Source organism: Mauremys reevesii, linkage group 4, assembly GCF_016161935.1.
Source record: "Mauremys reevesii isolate NIE-2019 linkage group 4, ASM1616193v1, whole genome shotgun sequence".
In the NCBI taxonomy this organism is placed as follows: Eukaryota; Metazoa; Chordata; order Testudines; family Geoemydidae; genus Mauremys; species Mauremys reevesii.
In genome coordinates, this window is record NC_052626.1 from 142,578,061 (window position 1) to 142,599,295 (window position 21,235).

Below are 21,235 nucleotides of genomic sequence, written 5' to 3' on the forward strand. Positions count from 1 at the left end.
CTGGGAGCAGTATGGACCGGTCTCTACATGCACACAGGTGCGGGGCTAGGGGGCAGTAGGACTCGCCCCATACACAAATGTGCAGGTGCCGAGGGCAGTAGGGCCCAGTCTCTACACGCAGCATGGCCGGTCCATACAGACACGGCGCAGGCCCCGCCCAGCGCGTACATGGGGGGGGGCGGGGAGGGCGGGAGGTCTCCCCAGGCCGGGGGGCGGGGCCGGCGCTGAGCGAGCCCAGGAGCGCGGAGGGAGGCTTCGATTTCACCCGGCGCCGCCATTGGCTCTTACCGGGGCCACACGGATGGACCAATGAGGAGAGAGCTTTTCTCTGGAGCCACGCCCACTGCCTGTTGCTGGGTTACCGCGTCCCGGCACGAGGAGAGGCCCGGAGCAGGGTGGGAGGCTGCGGTGAGGGGCGCGGGGGGGAGGTCTGGGCTCTAGAGCAGGAGGAGTGCGGGGGCGGGGGTCTGGGCTCTCGCGCCGCGGGAGTGGGGGGGGGGAGGTCTGGGCTCTAGAGCCTCGGGGGAGGGGTCTGGGCTCTAGAGCAGCGGGAGCTCGGGCGGGGCTGGGCTCTAGAGCAGCGGGAGCTCGGGGGGGAGGGGCCTGGGCTCTAGAGCAGGGGGAGCTCAGGGGGGAGGGGTCTGGGCTCTAGAGCAGGGGGAGCTCGGGGGGAATCTGGACTCTAGACCAGGGGAGCCCTGAGGGAGGCGGGGGTCTGTGTTCTAGACCAGGGGGAGCTCGAGCTCTAGACCAGGGGGAACAGGGAGTTCTGGGCTCCAAAGCAGAAGAAGCTTGGGGGGCAGTCTGGGCTCTAGAGCAGGGGGAGTTTGGGGGCAGCCTCGGCTCTAGAGCAGGGGGAGCTCAGGGGCGTCTGAGCTGCAAGGCATGAGAGGGGGTGTCGCTGCAGCCATTTGTGCTGTTTTCCATATGCCGTCTGACTGCCTCAGGACCCATGGCCTGTGATTCCAGTGCAGCCCTGGCTCCACACCGTCAGTTGCCTGCAGAGCAGTCCTGTACAGAGCGGGCACTGGGTTCACACAGCCCCATAGGGCAGGTGAGGGCTGTGATAAGTGGTGCTGGGGGTGCAGAGCGGAGGTGCTGGAGCCCCTGGAGCACAGAGCCCCGTGGGGCAGGCGTTGGCCGTGATGAGCGGCGTGGGGTGTGTACATCATTGATAACCTGGCAGATACGCCCCATCTCTGGGAACCAGCCCTCCACTCTGAGGATTCTGCCCTGGATCCTGGTTTGGGATGGTTTCTCAGGGTCTAGAGAGCTGGTGAGGGGTGGGGCGGGGGGGGGGGGAGTGCAGAGCTGGGTTTCACCTCATGGAGTGAGGGAGAGAGGGGTAGAATGGGAGGCCTGGTGCATGTCTGGTCAGGGACTGGGGGCTTTCTGGTCCCTTCCAGCCTGGTGACTGGTTTCTGTGCTTCCCCCTAGTGTCCCTCAGAGCTGTCACCGCTGATGGTCATGAGTCCAGCCCAGGAGCCAACCCCTGAGGTTAGTGCAGAGCCCAGCCCTGCTGAACTGGGCCTAGGGGGGAGACTGGGATCCTTTCCGCCTATGGGGCCATGCCATTGGGGACTGCAACAAGGAGAGCGGAGCAGTGGGGGCCCCAGGCAAAAGGGGTGGCATCAGGGGTGGACAGGCACAGGTGAAGGGGCAGGCACTGGGGGACTGTGCCTAGAAGGGATTGGCCGTGTGCACTCTGACCTGTTTGTTCATTAAATTCCTGTGTATCTACAGGCCTGGGGGCCTGGCTCTCGCTTACCCTTCCCTTTCCTTCCCCAGCTGCTCGCAGACCCCTACGAGAGCTTCATGCATCACCACCTCCAGTACTACGGCTACTTCCGAGGTAAGAGCAGCTGGGGCAGCTTGCTGTTCACCGGCCCAGGACGTTTCACTGGTCAGCAACCAGTGACTCAGAGCCCACTGGATGCCTCTGGGTTTCACCCCCCTTCCCTCTAGACTGCCATCCTGCACTGGGCACAGCATGCTGGGATAGCTGTGGGAAGGGGACACTGTCAGCTGAAGAGCTAGGCAGTTTACAGAGGTGCCTTTATTTTCAAATGTTTTCCCTCCCCCGTCGCTGTACGGAGACCCCCCCAAAGGAGAACAGGCCGCTGGCTGCGTGCCCAGGGCCGCAGTGCGTGATACTGGCTGGGCAGAGTCCTGTTAGAAGGGGATCAGTGCAGTGTGGTCCTTTTTGCCTTTAACCTCTCTGGTAGGCTGGTGCTGGAGCAGGCAGACCCGTGTGCTTGTGGAGTGGGCTGTGATCCTACTGTCTCGCTTGAAGGCTGGCAGCTCTGGAGTGAAGTCTGCACCCTGGCGGGAGCTGAACCCAGTCCTCTGCTCCTGAGACACGACTGAGTCTCTGATCACCTAGCTCCCTGTATTGCCAGAATAAGCCTTGGCTAGTATTCAAGCATCTAGTAACTGCAGGCTCTTTCTGGGCCTGTGGGGAGCCATGGGACCAGGGGCTCGTTCTCAGTGGGGCAGAGTGCCTCCTCCGGCTCCCAGCAGCTGGCTAGCCTTTTCATGTTAAATGACTGAGATCCCCTGAGAGGATCCTACAGCCACCAGCCCTTCTCTCCCTAGTGCTCAGAAGCAGGGTAGCTATAGGTTCGAAGACCTGTTGGGTGCAATCTGGCCCACCCCCCAGGAGCAGTGCTGGATCGTTCCCTACAGCACGGTGGCCAGGCTAGCTTTAAATGTCCCAAGAAAAGGAGCTCCCCAGCACTGACAGCAACATCCCTTCCTAGATGAGGAGAAAACTGCAGAAAGCAGCTCCCTCGTGCTGCGAGAGCACAGGCCAAAGAGCTCAGACTCTCTGCTGGAGCAGGAGAGCGGAGGATCCAACTGCGATTCCCTTCAGGATAACAAGAAGAAGCTGATCTGTGAGTGAGCTACTCAGCGTGAGGAGCTGGGTTTCCTTTGGCCATGACAGCCAGTGGCTCAGTTCAGCCGCTCTCTGCAACTCAGGGGCTGCGTTAGGTTGGAAAGAGACAGCAGGGGCGGGGCGGAGGGGAGGATTGGGTCCACAGCAAACGGGTGAGCTGTAACCACCCATGTTAGTGGGCTAGCTGGGGAACCATGGAGCAACCCTCACCCAGAGGTTATGAACATCACTTCATAGAATACACTGCTGGGGATTGCACCTTGGCTAAGTAAAGGAACAGCTGACATCAGAGTGAGCTAGCGCTGCTTGAAAGCTTTGCAAGACCATGCATCTGGGGAAGAGCAATTGGTGTCCCCTGAAGACCTGGGAGAAACCTCCCCAGATACGGGATTTGTTGTTACACAGAGTCTATCCAAGCTGAGAGGGAATGGCCTGTTAGTGGGCTGCTGGGGAGGTGGATGGTTGCCCTAGGAGAGTGGAGAATAAATTGTATAAAATCCAGAGTTGCAGAGGTCCAGATCTCACCCCAGTATTGCACTGTCCCCTTTTCTAGTGAGGGTTTCTTTATAAAGGGGATCTGCAAAGGTGGGGGCAGTGGCAGGGGCCCTTCCTTGGGCAGGTCATAAAGAAGACCCAGTATTTTCTGCCTGTCTTTTCCCTGTAGATTGATCAAGGCTGTGAAATCTTGTCTACCCTATTTAGGAGGTTTGGCAAAGAATGGCTACCGTATATCCCAGAGCACTTGTGTAGCGGTAATGGGGTTCAATTCTGGTGTAGGTTAATGACTCTCAGATACCTTTATAATGTTGTTTGGGCCTCCCAGCCATTCAGTGAGAGAAAACCAACCCACCGTCCTTTTTATGAATTTTACTGAGAACACAAAGAAGAAAACCTAAAGCTAACGAATTTGCTGTACTTCCCTGCAACGCTCACCAATGCAGCAATCGAACGGGGGTTCCAGTGGGGATCTGATGGCTTCATCAAGGAACTACCAATAGCATAAGTGGGAATGAATAACTGTGACACGAAACTAGATTGAGATCAACAATTGATCAAATCCTTGCATGATCGCAGTCAGCCACATCATGCAACCAGACGAACACAGCCTTATCCACAGACCCTCGGACTCTCCCAGATAGAGCAGCCTCCTTCTTAGCCCTAGAAATTCTGCTGCCTCTCTTTGAAGCACTAAGAATGCAATGGTTTGCTTAGCTTTCTCCCCCCAAGCTAATCTCTCCACTTCCTGTCAGTGCAATGGGGCCAGCCCCCAGGTTCCCTTCTCAGGCAGAGTGGTTTTCGCTAACACCTGCAAAGAGCCAGGGTGACATAGTGAGATCTGGGCCAGCTTGCTTAGGAGTTAGGTAAATCCAGGTGTAATGACTTTCTAATATGGACTTAGCAGCATGGTGCAATTACTTCACACACACATGCACGCGGGAAGGTTAGGTAAAAACAGTTAGTTAGTTGCAGGCATCCCCACAGTTAACCTAGAAAAGACTCCAAAAGTAAAAAGAAACCCCTTTGGAAAAAGGCTCTGTTCTGCGGCCAGCTTGGCCTGTGGAGCTTCGCAGTCCATCAGGAGCTGCAGTCTGAGCTAGGGTGACCAGACAGCAAGTGTGAAAAATCGGGACGGGGGTGGGGGGTAATAGGAACCTATATAAGAAAAAGACTCAAAAATCAGGACTGTCCCTATAAAATCAGGACATCTGGTCACCCTAGTCTGAGCAGACAGGCACTGTTCTCTGGTTCTGTAGCTCATGCTAGTGGGTGTCGTCCCCTGCTCAGCTGGCTGCTCTGTGCTGTCTGACTGGCCAAGGGAAAGGGGGAATCAGTGGTTTGGTTGTTGTCAGGATGGCCCAACCAGGAGCCCACTTCTTCCTCACTCACCTGGCTTGTTCGGGTTGCCATTGGAGCCAGCAATGCCCCACTGTCCCTCCCAGAGACCTTTTTCAGGTAGCAGGATCCAGTTGGGATTTGTACCCCAGCTGCATGGTCCGGTCCTGGGTGAGTGTGGCCAGGCTTAGCCTTGGGTTCGCTTCTGGGAGCCTCCTTCCAGCGGGCCAGTTTATCACCATCTCTGTCTTAAACTGCAAGTTCACTTGCTCCCACAAAAGCAGCCTCCCTCCAGCCCTACCCTGGGGAAACGGCCAGTGGGTTGCAGCTGGCTCTGTGGCAGGTAAGGCCTCGCCACTCCCCCTGGCATGCCTTGAGCCCATTGCCTCTGGGCTGACAACAGTGTCACTGTCCCCTGCCCATTCCCACATCTCGTGCCCGCGCTCCCTCCCTGTCAGTGAGAGCCTCGCAACACACAGTGGGAACTGGCCGGGCTGTCGCCTTGTGACTGGACTGGGGGCAGGGATGGCCCTCTGGCTTAACGCCCCAAAGGCAAAGCTGCTTTGGAGAGCCTGTTAATAGAAAGTTCATTAAAAATACAATAGATTAAAGCTGATACTTGGTGGCGACACTACTAATGCGCCCAGCGCTGGGCTTGGGAGTCGGCCGCTGGCCTGCAGTGTGGTATTGTGCCTGCACAGCTCTGTGGCACGGGACTGTTCTGTGTCTGCACAGCATCCAGCACAACGGGGTGCTGGGCTGTGGCTGGGCCCCTGGGAGCTACTGCCCCCCAAAGCATAGAGCACAATGGCTTTACGGGGGGCAAACCCTTTGTGGCCAGCTGAAGAGAATACATTTCTCAATGGACGCAAAGTGCAGCCCTTCCCAGCTAGGAGAGTCAGAATTAAGGTTTCCTGAGCAAGCCAAACCCTGCCACCTTGAATGTATGCCGGGGCGCTGTGCTGCTGCAGGGGTTCTGCACACTCAGGCCAGCCGGCTCCCCCGAGCCCTAGGAAGGGAGAAGGGTGTCCCCGGGGCCGGGCAGGCAGAGGGATGCTCCAGCGGGCTTAATCCTCCATTGGGATACACTCCCTGAGACACCTTCCGCGGGTAGCCAAGCTAGAGCTGCCCCCATGCAACTCCGGTGTGTGCTGTGGCCGGGTGGCCCTGAATCACAGAGCCACAGCCAGGCCCTCTCCACTACGTCCACTGAAGAGCAGCTGGTACCAGTTCTCCCAGCCCACTGGTGATGTTGCCCTAGGCAGCGTGTCCCCGGGAGCGCTGGGCAGTGCGTATTCCTATAGCCTGCTGGCCGTGGCAGGTACTGTACCTCCGCCTGGTTGGCAGAGGCTGCTGCTGCTGCTGAGACACCAGGTATGTTTGTGTCCTGCTGCACGAGCCTTTTCCTAGCAGTGCCAGAGCCGAGGCTCTGCTGTGTGTGTGCTCCATGAAATCGGGGCGTCCGGCCATGCACCATTCTGCGGAGTCCCTAGTGCCTGTTCCTGTTCTCCTTGCAGGTTCTCTCATGCTGAAGGCCGCACTTCTCAAGAGCAAACAGCTTCTGTTCAATCACCTTGAGGGCCCTGGGGTTCCACGCCTGCGGGAGCCACGGGGTCTCTTTGCTGTGCCCACCTCGAGAGGCCCCCTGCAGGCCCCACGCTGGCCAGTGGAGTGCGAAGTCATCAAGGAGCAAATCCAGCACATCGGTAACCGAGCCCTGTGTGTCACTGCCCCTGTCCTGTGTGGGGCTGCTGGGAGCTCCCCAGCCTGTCAGGACATCGGTAACCGGAGCCCCGTGTGTGTCACTGCCCCTGTCCTGTGTGGGGCTGCTGGGAGCTCCCCAGACCGTCAGGGCATCAGTAACCAGAGCCCTGTGTGTGTCACTGCCCCTGTCCTGTGTGGGACTGTCGGGAGCTCCCCAGCCTGTTAGGGCATCGGTAACCGAGCCCTGTGTGTCACTGCCCCTGTCCTGTGTGGGGCTGTCGGGAGCTCCCCAGCCCGTCAGAGCATCAGTAACCAGAGCTCTGTGTGTGTCACTGCCCCTGTCCTGTGTGGGGCTGCTGGGAGCTCCCCAGCCTGTCAGGACATCGGTAACCGGAGCCCCGTGTGTGTCACTGCCCCTGTCCTGTGTGGGGCTGTCGGGAGCTCCCCAGCCTGTCAGGACATCGGTAACCAGAGCCCTGTGTGTGTCACTGTCACTGCCCCTGTCCTGTGTGGGGCTGCTGGGAGCTCCCCAGCCCATCAGGACATCGGTAACCAGAGCCCTGTGTGTGTGTGTCACTGCCCCTGTCCTGTGTGGGGCTGTCGGGAGCTCCCCAGCCCGTCAGGGTCTGGCACTAGCAATGTTACCAGCTCCTGCAATGGATGGTGTCTTTCCTAAAGCTCCAGCTCCTGGAATCACATGACTGCATGAGAAGCTCAGCATTCATTTTAATAAAGGATGCTCATAGCCCTCATGGTTGCAGAGAAAAGCTTTAGACTGTGACCCCAGACAGCGCTGACACCAGATGTTAGATAACAAGAGCCCCAAGTGGAGGAGGTTGTCAAATGTCATGATTGTTAAGACAATCTCATGATTTTGAGGGTCTGACTTGGGATGGGCAAGTGGAATTGCACCTGTCACATAAGCACGTGGATCAGGAGCTCTCGGGGAGGTCTGGGAGCTCCTGGGGCAATTACAGGGTCCCCCACAGGGTGGAGGATGCAGTGAGGCTTCACACTTGAGTGGTGAGCCCACAGGAGCCTGGTCAATTGCATTAATGGCAACATTAACATTAACCCATGAAACTCTGCCCAGCGAACTGCACAGACCTGCCAGGCTTCATTCCACAAGGCACCCACACGAGCCTTCACTTCCTTTGGGAAGAATAAAATTCCACCCCCTTGAAAGAGCCCTAGAGCCTCGCTGAAACCCTGAACCTGTTCAGGTGCACTTTGGTCAAGAGATCCATTCGTTGCTCTCTCATCGTTGTGTCTAGTTAGAGTCCCCAGCACCGAGACGCCCCCCGTTCTCCTTACAGACTGTTCCAGGGCCTAGTGCATCTCGCTGTCATCGCCCCAACATTCAGTCTAGCACGTCCCTTTCTGCCATTTGCCCCATTGCTCCTCAATCTTCCCCCCCTTTCCGGGATGGATCCACCCAGCAGTGGCTTGTAGACAGAACACTCCCCTGCCTTTGGATTTGCTTAGCTCCCCTTGCTTCTCTCCTCTGGTTCCACTTCGTTTTTCAGTCCCTGCCAGGGAACGTGGTGCCCAGAGGTCAGAGTGCCGTGTCTGCCTCCGCCAGCCAGCGGGGCCTAGCACAGTAATCGTGGCACTGGAAACCAGACTACTTCTCCCTCTGTGTGATGAATTGTTTCATGTTGGGTTAAGCTGGGCTCTGTGGCACGGGGAGGCTGGTCAGCGCTAGGGAGAGATGTGACTAAGGCCCAGCATTACCCAGAATTCTCTGCCTCCGCAGCAGTCCAAGCAGCGCTCTCTGCACAGAACTTTCCAGCCAGTATTTGTTGGCCCTTCGGGGTCTCCCGTTCTTGTGGGGGAGTTGAAATGGGCGTTTCCCACAGGTGAGTCTGGGAGATGAAACCCAGGAAAGGTGCGAGCAGACAGGGCATTAAAACTCTGTGGAGAACGATTGACTGTCACATCTCCAAAAGGGGACTGGCTGGGTCTGAAACCAGGCTGCTCTGTCACTGCCCAGGTGCTTCCCCTTCAGAGCAGATTTACTATACCCAGTCAGCCTCCTTCCCAACACAGACCCCCCCACTGGACTATTACAAATCACAGGGTCCCCGGCTTGTTGGTGTGGAAGAGAGGACACTAGCTGGCCAGGGCGGCTCCAGGCACCAGCGCACCAAGCGCGTGCCTGGGGGGGCGGCCTGCCAGTCGCCGTCAGGGCGGCAGTCAGGCTGCCTTTGGCGGCATGCCTGCGGGAGGTCTGCCGGTCCCACGGTTTCGGCGGCGGGTAAGCCGAAGGCGCGGGACTGGCGGCCCTCCCGCAGGCATGATGCCGAATCCGCATTACCAGCGGACCTCCCGCAGGCGTGCTGCCGAAAGCCGCCTGCCTGCCGTGCTTGGGGCGGCAAAATACATAGAGCTGCCCCTGCTAGCTGGGAATGAGCATGTGGGGAGGGCCATACCTTTCCCTCTATTACTACATGGCACAGGGACTTCAGAGCTCTTTTCAGGAGAGCACTTTTCTTTACCCTGTGGGGCAGGTTCCCATCTGAAACCCCTGCAATAATAACTGGAACCGTTCCCCTGTCTCCTCAGAGTGGGTGCCGTCTGAACCGGAGCCATTCTATCAGCCCACAGGAAACGAGCCGGCCCCACTAATTGTGGGGGAGGAGAAAGGAACCGTGGTCTATCACATAAAACCAGGTATGTGCTCATGCACTAACAACACTGATAATCTGGGCGTGGAATCCAGGAGTCTGTAAAGCCCCTTTCAGGCCGGCTCTGGGGCAGGGCCGCGCCGCGCCTGGCTGGTCTCTGGTCTCTGAGAACACTGGCTGCAAGGCGTTGTTTCCAACACAGAGTGGGACGAGAGCTCCCTGTTTTCATGTGAAATGCTCGGGGGCTCTGGCCGCACACAGGAAGTCTTGCTCTACGGCAATTCTCATCTCCAGCACGTGAGACATGAAAATAACCCAGGGCCAGACCCAAAGCCCCATGAAGCTAACTGGGTGTTAATTGGGAAATCATTGGTCAAACCGTAAAACTCCAGTGGGCTGGATCTCAGCGGCTGAGGTCTCTATAAATGGCTGAACGCCGGCTTTTCTAGAGCACGCCCCATCCCCAGATCACCCCTGGGGTGCGAAAGATCCAGAGGTCCCAACACAGGAGTGTTCCCTGTGCTATGTTTTCTAGCAGCAAATGTCCCTGGCAATGTGGCTCCCTACAGGAGCAATCCCACATCCTGATGTGTCTCTGTCGAGGAGTTGAATTCTGCTCTGTTGTCCTGCAGCAGGAGGCAGATTCTGGAGATCTCAGCTCAGAAGAGGCTTGCTGGATCTGTGAGATAGGAAATAGCCACCAGTCACTGCCCAGCAGCCTCCAGTTAGCAGGGCCCAAGTCTCTTATTGGTTTTCTAACCGTCCCCTAGGAGAGAGGCTGAGATTGGGCAGCAGCCGGGTGTCCCCTAGGGCACTCACGATGGCTCCCATGGGCACGTAGGGTGTTCTTTACCGCCTCTGCGGCTCTTGGACACCCACTCCCAGTGAACTCTCCCTAAGCCTTTTGTGCCCAGCTTAGAGCTGCCTTGTGTGACATGCCCGAGCTAACAGTGGGAACTTGGGGTACATCTACACTGGAGCTGGAGGTGTGATCCGCACTAGCATGGGTACCGCTCTCCGGGGTGGAAATTACACCTCCAGCTCCACTATGGACATACCCTTTGACTATGTCTATGCTAGAGCCTATGCCAGCGTAGCAATGCACGTGTAGCCCCCTAGCAGAGGTGTAGCCTACCCCGACAGAAGGAGTTTTTTTGTCGGTGCAGGAACACCACCTCCCCAAACAACATTAGCTGTGTCGGCAGAAGCCATCTTCCCTCGGTGTCGCTGCTGTTGTCGGCACAGCTATGTCGGGCAGGGCTGTGGTTTTCTCCCGCCGCTGACTGCCGTAGCTATGCCCATGTGACTTTAAAGTGTGGACCAAGCCTAAGTGTGGCCATCTTTGGGGGCTGGCCCTTAGGCCTGGCTGCTGCTCAGTGCTGAACCTAGTGCTCCAGTGAGTCGTGGCCACACACAATCCTTCATGGAGCAGTGCTGCCCCATGGGCTCGGGGCTCTTAGCGTACGTCTACTCAGCGAGAAGCAGCCCCGCAGCAGTGAATCTCAGAACCTGGGTCTCCTGACTCGGGCTTGTAGAGCTCACGCTTCGGGGCTAAAAACAGCGGTGTAGACGTCCCCACTTGGTCTGGAGCTGGGCTGTGAAACCTGGCGAGGGGGGAGGGTCTTGGAGCTCGTCTCCAGCCCGAGCGGGAACATCTACACTGCTCCGTGGCACAAACCCAAATCGCTTGACCTGGGCTCTGAGACTCGTCACTGTGGGTATTTTTTGCTGTGTAGATATATCCCTGGTGCAGACACATCATAACAGGGATGTTTCTGGGCCTGGTATGTAAGTCCCATTTCCTGCAGCCCATGGGGCAGATGCTCAGACCAGGATCGCAATCCTGCCCTGGCTGCGTGCAGGCCAAGCCGTGGAGGTGGGCACGGCAGCAGGCCCATGCTCTGTCTCCATCGCTCTGCGCTCTCTCCAATCCTGAGAGCGGGGGCCAAGGTGATCCTGGCACACCGCCATCCACTCTCATCCCGGCAGCGAGCGTGAGCAGGACAGGCAGCGTCTCCCAGCAGACAGAGCACTGGACTGGGACTCAGGAGACCTGGGTTCTGTTCCCTGGCCTGCTGGGTGACCTTGGGCAAGTCACGTCACCTCCCTGTGCCCGTTTCCCACTCCGCGAGATGGGGATAGTGATACTGACATGCTTTGTGAGGAGCTCTGAGATCTGTGGATGGAAAGCTAGGGGGTCATTATTATTGGCACTGCCTAATCATGGCGTGGGGATTCCGGGCTGCCCCCCACGGAGCCCAGCGAAGGCAGTGAGGAGCCTGTCTGGTGTGTAGGGGAAGAATACCTGAGGGCGAGGGGGCATGAAGCAGGAGAGGTTCAGCTGCAGCGGGGTGTTTGCTCAGTAGTGGGGGGTGCTTTGGGCACTTGCAGCACAGAGGTTCCCTGCCTTGGACTGGGACAGAGCCTGAGTCGCCGTGAGAGCAAATTCCCTGCCCTGCTTCGGAGGGCAGTGGGATTCCGAACAAGGGCCAGGCCACACGGAGCAGGGAGCTGGGTCTAGCACCGTCTGTAGGTGTGACAAGGGCATCTCCTCTCCCGGCAGTGGCCAAAGGCTCCTATTTCACCTGCTCCCGCGTTGGAGGCGCGCGAGGGCCCATCACGTCACCCGCCGTCAGCTTGGAAGGTCCAGAGGACACCACCCTGCTCTTTGAATCCAGATTCGAGAGCGGGAACCTCCAGAAGGCCGTCCGAGTGTGAGTGAGGGGGCAGGGGGCAGAGGACGCGGGACTGTCCACGGCAGGCAGGGGAGAGGGAGCTTTCCAGATAAGCCAGGGTGCCCGGTCCAGGCTCTCTGTGGAGGGCAGGCGAAGGGGGAGCTGGGATGGCCCTGGGGGGCGGCTGTGTTAAGTAGGACAGGGGCATTAGGAGAGGAACTGAAGATGTGCCTCACTGGGACGATGTTCCCAAAGTGTTTGGATCAGCCCCATCCCAGGGAGCAGGGAGGGGGCGCTGCCTGCCCCAGCTTTGGGAGTGCACTGAGCAGTATCTGTCCCTTCTCTGCTGCAGCTCCCCCAGTGGTTGCCTGCTGCATCACAGGGAGGAGATTTGGCTGCCCCATCACCAGCCCCTCTGCCAGCCTGGGGGAACAGGAACTGAGCTTGACGGGCCAGGCCTGAGCCTAGAGACTCCCCTCCCCCACAGCGCCCATGAGGGGGGAAGGAGGATTCTCTGTCCCGGCCCAGGTTAGAGCAGCCTGGGAGTTGCTCTACTTTGTGCCAACCAGAACAGTCCCGGTACCTCTGCCACCATGTCCTGTGCATGAGGGGCTGTGGGAAGGGAAGCTTAGGAGCCATCCTATGCACTGACTGAGATGGGTCATCCTGTGTGGTAAATAGCAGGTGCTCGTGTCTTTACGGGCTGTACCATAATGGGGCAGAGGTCAGATTGCTCGGGCATGTGTGAAGCTGGTATTTCCTAATGATCTAGTGCTGGAGTTGCCATTTAAAGAATGTCCTTTTAACGAAGCGTTTTGCGTATCATTGCATGTAATGAATGCTAGGAACAAAGACCTGTTCCCTAGCACAGAGCAGCGCGCTCTTGAGGGATGCGGGGAATCTCGGTCTTTGTTCATGGCCTACACAAAGAGACACTGGATAGAAAAATCAGTCCTCTTGTTGGGCAGTTGCAACGTAACATGAGTTTATTGCTTACAATCCAGAATGCAAAAGCAGAGAGAGACAAAGCCGGTTGCTCCCTAAGGCAGAGAGCTCTAACTCATCCTCCTTACTCTAGGCTGGATCTCTGCTGACTGACTGCCGAAAGACCAGATTGCACACTTCCATAGAGCATCCCCTAGCTTGCAAGCAGGACCAGGAAACTCCCTGAAATTTAGAGTGGTAGCTTATAATTTTAACTCAGTTTTCACAGCAGCACAGGTGTAACTAGGGAATGCTTTTTGAATCAAAGTATCTAACACCCCTGCAGCAGAGCCCAGTAACCCGGCTGCTGATGTGCACAGAGCAGGTCTGTCTGTGGCCTTTCCTGTCCTTCACACAGACGTGTGTGCAGGGAGAAGCTGCTCCGGGTGTTACTTTCTCTTTCCTCCTTGCAGAGGCCCGTACGAGTACGAGCTGACGCTGCGCGTGGACCTGTACACCAGCAAGCACACCCAGTGGTTCTACTTCCGGGTCAGGAACACCAGGAAAGGCATCACCTACCGCTTCTCCATTGTCAACCTGATGAAGCCCAAGAGCCTGTACAGCATGGGGATGAAGCCGCTCCTGTACTCTCAGAGGGACGCGCAGACGCGTGGCGTGGGCTGGCGGAGAGAGGGGGGCGACATCCGGTACTACCGGTGCAGCTCCGAGGAGGGCCAGGCGATGTATTGTCTCACGTGGACAGTGTGCTTCCCCCATGACCAGGACACCTGCTACTTTGCCCACTTTTACCCCTACACCTTCTCGGACCTGCAGCGCTACCTGCTGGCAGTGGCCAGCGACCCGGTCCGCTCGCAGTACTGCAAGCTGCGGGTCCTGTGCAGCAGTCTGGCCGGCAACACCGTCTACCTTCTCACCATCACCAGCCCGTCCCAAAACCCCGCTGCCACTGCCGCCAAGAAGGCTGTGGTGCTGAGCGCCAGGGTGCACCCTGGGGAGACCAACGGCTCGTGGGTCATGAGGGGTTTCCTAGACTTCATCCTGAGCGACTCCCCTGACGCCCAGCTCCTCCGCGAGCTCTTCATATTCAAGGTGGTGCCCATGCTCAATCCAGACGGGGTGATCGTGGGGAACTACCGCTGCTCGCTGGCCGGGAGAGATCTCAACCGCAACTATCGGACCGTCCTGAAGGAGTCCTTCCCTTGCATCTGGCACACCCGGAGCATGATCCAGAGGTGAGGAGCAGGGCTCGTTGACCTTGGCGTGTAGCACAGAGCCGCTGGCCACCATAACGTAGCACTGTAAAGAGAACGCCATTGATTAGAGGCAGTGTGGCCTAGTGGTAGAGCACTGGACCGGGACTTGAGAGCTGGGCTCTATTCCTGGTTCTGTCACTAGCCTGCTGAATATCCTTGGGCAAAATCATTTCCTCCCTCTGTGCCTCAGTTCCCTCCTCTGTAAAATGGGGAGAATGATCTTGACCCCTCCCCCCCCCTTTGTAAAGTGCTTTGAGATTTACAGATGGAAAGTGCTAGGTAAGAGTGAGGGACCATTATAGAGAGCGAGCGCACACATAACCCTCCAAGTTAAGAGACGATTATTAATGCTGCAAAGTCACTCAGTCTCCACCAAGGAAAGGCCTCAGTTAAGGTTGTTATCGAAAATGCAAACTCACAAAGGGGCACACTGCTAAGGTGGCCTTGCGTACCCGTGTTCTGATATGCTCATCGCTGGGCCTTGCAAACTGTAATGAATTTCCCTTCACGTCTCTCTGGCGAGTGGTGCTGTCACCCTCATTTTACAAATGGGGAAACGGAGGCACACGGAGATGAAGGCCAATATGGGCAAAACCGGTCGTCAGCTCGACTCGAGCTGAGCACCCACAGCTCCCTCTGACAAACCGTTGCAGCGCGAGTGCCCAGCTCGCTAAAAAACTAGCCCTGAGGTGTCCCCGTCTGGACAACCAGAACATGGAGAACACGCAGTTAATGATCCCCTGCAGAAACGCTGGTGAAAGTGGCTTTCCCAGCCAGGGAGAATCCAGCTCCTTTGCAAGACTCTCCTTTTCCTTCCCGCAGTCCCCTGCCTCACACGCAAACATCTGCAGCAAATGGGGTAGGGTGCTACAGACAACAGCCTCCTTCGCTGCACAGGCCTGAATACACAGTCCGTCCTGTGCACTGAATGAGGCGGGAGTCCTGTGGAAAAAACAGCATGCGATCATGTAATTATAGACGCACAAGGGGGGCAGAGTTAAGGTTGCACAGGCAGGTTTAATTCTGGCATCTCCTCACTTTTCTCCACTTGACTTTGCAACCTTAGTAACGTTCTTTGAATTTAATTTTGTGTGTTCCCTAATTAAAAAAAAAAAGAATAATAGAAATTTTATAATGTGAAACTGTAGCAAACCTACCCATGGCTGGTCAGCTGTATGTGAACTCAGCGGCCAGGTGGTCTGCTGGTGTAAACTGTCACGGATGTCAGTAGTGCTGCTATGTGGGTCTGCCAATTTTTAACTGAATTCTACTTTTAGAGAAGCAGTGCTGCCTAGTGGCTAGAGCACTGGTCTGCGACTCAGGAGACCTGGGGTCTATTCCTGGCTCTGCCACTGGCCTGATGGGTGACCTTCAGCAAGTCACTTCCCCTCTCTGTGCCTCAGTTTCCCCACCTGTAAAAAGGGGGAATGAGACTGACCTGCTCTGCAAAGCGCTTTGAGAGCTACTGGTGAAAAGTGCTGGATAAAAGCTAGGATTTATTATTAATTATTGTGTTTCCCGGAGTCCCCTCTAACCCAGAAGCTTCTCTCCTCTCCCTAGTTATTCTGTGGTGATTCTCAAATGATACCACTTCACTTTTGCATCAAATGTGATAACTGCTCAAATTTCCCATTAGCTCTGAATTCACAGTCAGGTTCCCTTTTGCGCCATTCGTCCAGTTTTATTAACAGATCCCAGGACAAGTGTCACCTTTACTAATTTACTTAAAAAAAATGAAATACGTCTTTGTAACCTCAGCCCCAAACGACAGAATGTAGCGGGTGTTTCCTGAATTGACTAGGGTTCTCTAAAACAAGCAGGATTTAACAGAGAGGATTTAACAGGATTTGATTTTCAGTTTATTAGCTTTTAGCATCTGTCATTTCTGATTTGAAATAGATAATTTGGCTAGGATGAAATATACACAAAACGTAAGGCTGCACTAGAACAAGATTAACGTTTCTTATGCAGTATAAAGGACAGCAGGAGGCCACTACGCCAGATTCATACGATGAGGTAGCTGGGGCAGGTAGTTGGCAACTGTCAATCAATGCGAGTCTCTAATTGAGATCCGTTAGTATGGACTATATAATGTCTGTGCTGCAATTAAACAGCCCCTTAGCCCAAGCCCTGCAAGCCTGAGTGAGCTGGAACAAGCCAGTCACCAGGACCAGCTCCAGGCACCAGTGTAGGAAGCTAGTGCTTGGGGCGGCCAGTTCAAAGGGGCGGCACGTCTGGGTCTTCAGCAGGAATTCGGCAGTGGGTCCCTCATTCCCTCTCTTCCTCTTTGAGCTGCCGCCGAATTGCCGCCGAAGAGGAAGAGAGGGAGGACCTGCCGCCGAAGAAGTGGCGCGATTGAGCTGCCATCGAAGTGCCGCCACTCAGGTTTTTTTTTTGCTGCTTGGGGCAGCAGAAAAGCTGGAGCCAGCCCTGCCAGTCACGGGAGTCCAAGTGCAGTGTAGACATACCCTGAATGACTTCTGAAGCAGAACTCTTCCCTTGCACACATTTTTGCAGCTCAAAACTGGCTGTGTACAAACTTCACCAGAATAAACTTTGCAGAGCCCAGGCCTGAGACGTGTCATCCCCATGGGACAGATTTTATGTAGCTCTGTGCAGCGTTTCCTCCTGAATCGAGCAGGCGTCTGTGATACGGTCCGTGGCCCATGTCAGATTACATACATGCATCTGTACATGCGTGTAATTGGCTCAGGATTTCTTCCTTGGTGCAGAGTCCTGGAGGAGCGGGAGGTTCTGCTGTATTGTGACTTCCATGGGCACAGCCGCAAGAACAATGTCTTCATGTACGGCTGCAACAACAAGAGCGCTCCTGCCCAGCGGCTCCACGAGCGCATCTTCCCACTCATGCTCAGCAAGAATGCCCCTGACAAGGTGGGTGTGGGAGCAGCCCACAGGAGGGGAAGGGGCTCCCCACAGCCCTTCTCTACACAGAATCTCAGGGTTGGAAGGGACCTCAGAAGATCATCTAGTCCAACCCCCTGCTCAAAGCAGGACAAATCCCCAGACAGTTGTTTTTTTTTAACCCCCATTCCCGAAATGGCCCCCTCAAGGATTGAACTCACAACCCTGGGTTTAGCAGGCTAATGCTCAAACCACTGAGCTATCCCTCCCACCTCCTGCCCAGAGGAGAAGCATCCTCTCCACTCTTGGAGCCCCTCACTGGCCACCATGGGCTGGGTGGGGACCTGGCTGCAAGGTGCCAGCTGTTGGAGGGTGGGGGGGAAAATCACATCATGGAGCCAGGAAGGCTTTGGTGCTCTGTTCTGGGGCACAACAGAGCTGCACCTATAGTGCACAGTGCAGGCTCCCGGAGAGCACAAGAGTGAGGGACCTAGGGCCAGGGCTGCCCAGAGGATTCAGGGAGCCTGGGGTCTTCGGTGGCGGGAATTGCCACTGAAGACCTGGCACTTGGTGGGTCCTGGGGTGGAAGGACCCCCCGCTGTGGGTCTTCAGGGCACTTTGGCAGTGGGTCCTGGAGCGGAAGGACCCCGCCCGCCGCCGAATTGCTGCTGAAGACCCGGAGCGGAAGAAGCTCCGGGGGCCCGGGCCCTGCGAGAGTTTTCTGGGGCCTCCGGAATGAGTGAAGGACCCCACTCCAGGGGCCCCGAAAAACTCTTGTGGGGGCCCCTGCGGGGCCTGGGGCAAATTGCCCCACTTGCCCCCCCTCTGGGCAGCCCTGCCTAGGGCCAGGGCTCCTGTGGAAAAAGCAGTCTGCAATCTCCCAGTTCCCACTGTGTGTACAGCCAGGGACTCAATCTGCACTGGGGGCGGGGTGAAGGGTGCACAGGCAACCTTCAGTCTGGCACTTCCTACCTTTAGAGTTTCCATCTTTGAGCGTGGGATGCGCTGGCCCCACTGACATCAGTGGCAAAGCTCCCCCTGGCTTTGTGGAGCCAGGATCCCCTCCCTAGTGTTTCTGTAGGAAGCGTCTTTGCCCACGTACACTAAGTTGAGGTCCCCAAACCCGTCCCGTTCCAACCCCTGGTTTTCAGCTGGGTATAATTTTTCCAAGCTTTAGCCGCTGGGGATGGAACTTGTCCTGGCAGCTCTCTGTCTTGGGTGGAATTTTTTGGATTGTTTCAGCAAAAATTGTTCAGCAGTTTCCAAGAATGACGCTAGGGACCGGGTTGTGCTAAGAGGCTAGTGCTGGAGGGGTAGTTACAGTAAATCTTAATGCCGGTGTCGCTACCCCAGCCTGCTAGGGTTGGGTGGCCAGAAGGCACAGGAATTAGGAGAAACAGGATGGTGCTGTGCAAGGAACGAGTGGGCTGAATATCAGGAACAGCTTCCTAATGCTGAGGGGGCTGCTGACTGTGGAATAACGTCCCCAAGGGAAATGAGGACAGGCCCCCGGTTGGGCCATGGGGAGCCCTGGAAAAGGGGTTGTCTGTCGGGAGCAGTCCCACCTTGGGGTACGGCCAGGATCTCTTTCTGCCCTGGCACCGCGCTGAGCCACCCGGGGCGCTGTAGTTTTCTTTCCGCAGCTGTAAGTTTAAGGTCCAGAAGAGTAAAGAAGGGACGGGCCGGATTGTGATGTGGAGGATGGGAATCCCCAACAGCTACACCATGGAGTCCACCTTCAGCGGCTCAACTCTGGGTAAGGGCAGCACTATGCCAGCATGTAGCTGGGCCGGGAGGGAGCTGGGGTGATGGAGACGAGAGTTTTGCTGGAACAAGGCTGTCCCCTGCCCTTCAGGAGATCTGCCTGATTCCCCTCAGCAAGCTGGGATGGAGCTCAGTTGGGCTGGCACCACCAGAGCCTCTGGGGTGGTACCAGCCTGCAGCCCTCTTGCTCCCTCCACAGCTTGAGGAGATTTACATGGTAGACCCGCCCTCTCTTTTTGCTGTCTGGCTGCTAGATTTTGTAGGTGACCGGCCCTACCCAGCAGAGAATCTCATAGGGCCCCTGCCACTGTGGCAGTAGATTTGATTCCACTGAGGCAAGCAGGAGCAGGACCTTCTCGCTGGGTTAGAAGGTTCTCTGTGGGCTCCCTTGTATGTCTGCTCCTGGGCCTTCTGTGCGCTGCATGAATTTTCCCTCGCTAGGGCCCCTTCTTTCTCCAGTTGCAAGACATATTGTAGGAGGCCCTGCTACAGGGATGGCACCTGTTCCCCACTCTCCTGCATGAGGTCCAGAAGTCCCTGCGGCTGCTACAATAGTTCATACAAATCACAGAAAATCCCCACTTTTTCACACGGCTGCATTGAGATCTAAAGTGCCATGGCGCCAAAGGGCCCGATAGCAGGGAGAGCAGCCCGGGGAAGGTGCTGTGTGTGCCCTCTGCTGGGCAAACCCCGGGAATGTGACTGGCGTGCTGTGAATCCAGGGCCCTTGGCCTGTGTCTCTGCCCCTCTTTCAGGCAGGAAGAGCGACTCCCACTTCACTTCAGAGGACCTTAAATCTCTGGGCTATCATATCTGTGACACGCTGTTGGATTTCTGTGACCCCGACCGCTCCAAGGTGAGAGCTGGCTCCACGCAGCCCTGCTGCAGGGGCTGGGGGTGGGACGGGTGGGAGTGAACGGGGGCTGCTCAGTGCCTAATTTGTGTCAGGGCTGAGTCTCGTCAACTCTGGGCCTGGCAGTTCACAGCCCCGGCCCCTCCGGGCCTGGCAGTTCACAGCCCCGGCACCTCCGGGCCTGGCAGTTCATAGCCCCGGCCCCTCCGGGCCTGGCAGTTCGTAGCCCCGGCCCCTCCGGGCCTGGCAGTTCACAGCCCCGGCCCCTCCGGGCCTGGCAGTTCGTAGCCCCGGCCCCTCCGGGCCTGGAAGTTTGTAGCCCTGGCACCTCTGGGCCTGGCAGTTCACAGCCCTGTCAACTCTGGGCCTGGCAGTTCACAGCCCTGTCAACTCTGGGCCTGGCAGTTCAGAGCCCCGGCACCTCTGGGCCTGGCAGTTCGTGGCCCCAGCACCTCTGGGCCTGGCAGTTCGTAGCCCCGGCACCTCTGGGCCTGGCAGTTCGTAGCCCTGTCAACTCTGGGCCTGGCAGTTCACAGCCCTGGCACCTCAGGGCCTGGCAGTTCACAGCCCTGGCACCTTTGGGCCTGGCAGTTCACAGCCATCGGTGTGAAATGGTGTTGAAAGCCCCGAGTGCTGTGCCCAGGGAATTTACACCCACCGGTCGCGCTGCTACTCCCTGGACGCCGTCCCTCATCCCAGCCACCTCCCTGGCATCTCAGTCATCCAGCCTAGGAGCCTGCCAAGGCTACAGCGCCCCAACCCCTCCTCAGCTTTCCAGAGCTGCCAGCCACTCCCCTGCCTCATGCCCGGAGGCTGAGCCACAGAAACATACACAGAGGGTCAGCCCTGAGCATCTTGTGACTGTAGTGATGAGTGGTTGGCTCCAGAGTTGTCCCAGCTCTGGGCATGCTGCAGGCCTGGGGATGTGCTCAGGGCATGGGAGAACACAGACGGGGCTGGGATTACACTGAGAAAGGGCAGAGGCAGTACCAGGCATTAGGTCCAGGCACAATGCAGGCTGAGGGACACATGGAGACACTAGGACCTCCAGCAGCCGTGGGCACACCAGGGGCGTAGGGACGCAGGCAGAGGAGCAGTGTTATACCCACCGTGGGCACACCAGGGGCATAGGGACATGGGCAGAGGAGCAGTGTTATACCAGCCGTGGGCACACCAGGGGCATAGGGACGCGGGCAGAGGAGTAGTGTTATACCAACCGTGGGCACACCAGGGGAGTAGGGACGTGGGCAGAGGAGCAGTGTTATACCAGCCGTGGGCACACCAGGGGAGTAGGGACGTGGGCAGAGGAGCAGTGTTATACCAGCCGTGGGCACACCAGGGGCATAGGGACGCGGGCAGAGGAGCAGTGTTATACCAGCCATGGGCACACCAGGGGAGTAGGGACGCGGGCAGAGGAGCACTGTTATACCAGCCTTGGGCACACTGAGGAACAGTGTTATACCAGCCGTGGGCACACCTGGGGCTGAGGGACGCAGGCAGAGGAGCAGTGTTCTACCAGCCGTGGGCACACCAGGGGCCTAGGGACGCTGGCAGAGGAGCAGTGTTATACCAGCCATGGGCACACCAGGGGAGTAGGGACGTGGGCAGAGGAGCAGTGTTATACCAGCCATGGGGACACCAGGGGCGTAGGGATGCGGGCAGAGGAGCAGTGTTATACCAGCCGTGGGCACATCAGGGGCGTAGGGACACGGGCAGAGGAGCAGTGTTATACCAGCTGTGGGCACACCAGGGGCGTAGGGACGTGGGCAGAGGAGCAGTGTTATACCAGCCGTGGGCACACCAGGGGAGTAGGGACGCGGGCA

At 57.2% G+C, this 21,235-nt stretch overlaps 1 protein-coding gene across 12 annotated transcripts in view; it reads left to right on the plus strand.

The window, feature by feature from the left end:
• The first annotated feature begins 326 nt into the window (after nucleotides 1-326).
• AGBL2 (AGBL carboxypeptidase 2) overlaps nucleotides 327-21,235 on the plus strand; it is a 44,499-nt gene continuing 23,590 nt past the window's right edge. For 4 of the 12 annotated variants that reach the window (XM_039537758.1, XM_039537750.1, XM_039537753.1 and 1 more), the window contains exons 1-11: nucleotides 842-1,159; nucleotides 1,438-1,497; nucleotides 1,789-1,852; nucleotides 2,760-2,894; nucleotides 6,247-6,435; nucleotides 8,999-9,106; nucleotides 11,624-11,774; nucleotides 13,133-13,912; nucleotides 16,666-16,825; nucleotides 18,425-18,551; nucleotides 19,315-19,415. In XM_039537758.1, coding sequence (XP_039393692.1) covers nucleotides 953-1,159; nucleotides 1,438-1,497; nucleotides 1,789-1,852; nucleotides 2,760-2,894; nucleotides 6,247-6,435; nucleotides 8,999-9,106; nucleotides 11,624-11,774; nucleotides 13,133-13,912; nucleotides 16,666-16,825; nucleotides 18,425-18,551; nucleotides 19,315-19,415 — 2,082 coding nt within the window. In that variant the 5' untranslated portion in view covers nucleotides 842-952. Of the gene's footprint in view, nucleotides 409-841; nucleotides 1,160-1,437; nucleotides 1,498-1,788; nucleotides 1,853-2,759; nucleotides 2,895-6,246; nucleotides 6,436-8,998; nucleotides 9,107-11,623; nucleotides 11,775-13,132; nucleotides 13,913-16,665; nucleotides 16,826-18,424; nucleotides 18,552-19,314; nucleotides 19,416-21,235 lie in introns of those variants that run through there. The other 8 variants (XM_039537747.1, XM_039537751.1, XM_039537752.1 and 5 more) reach the window with 8 other exon arrangements.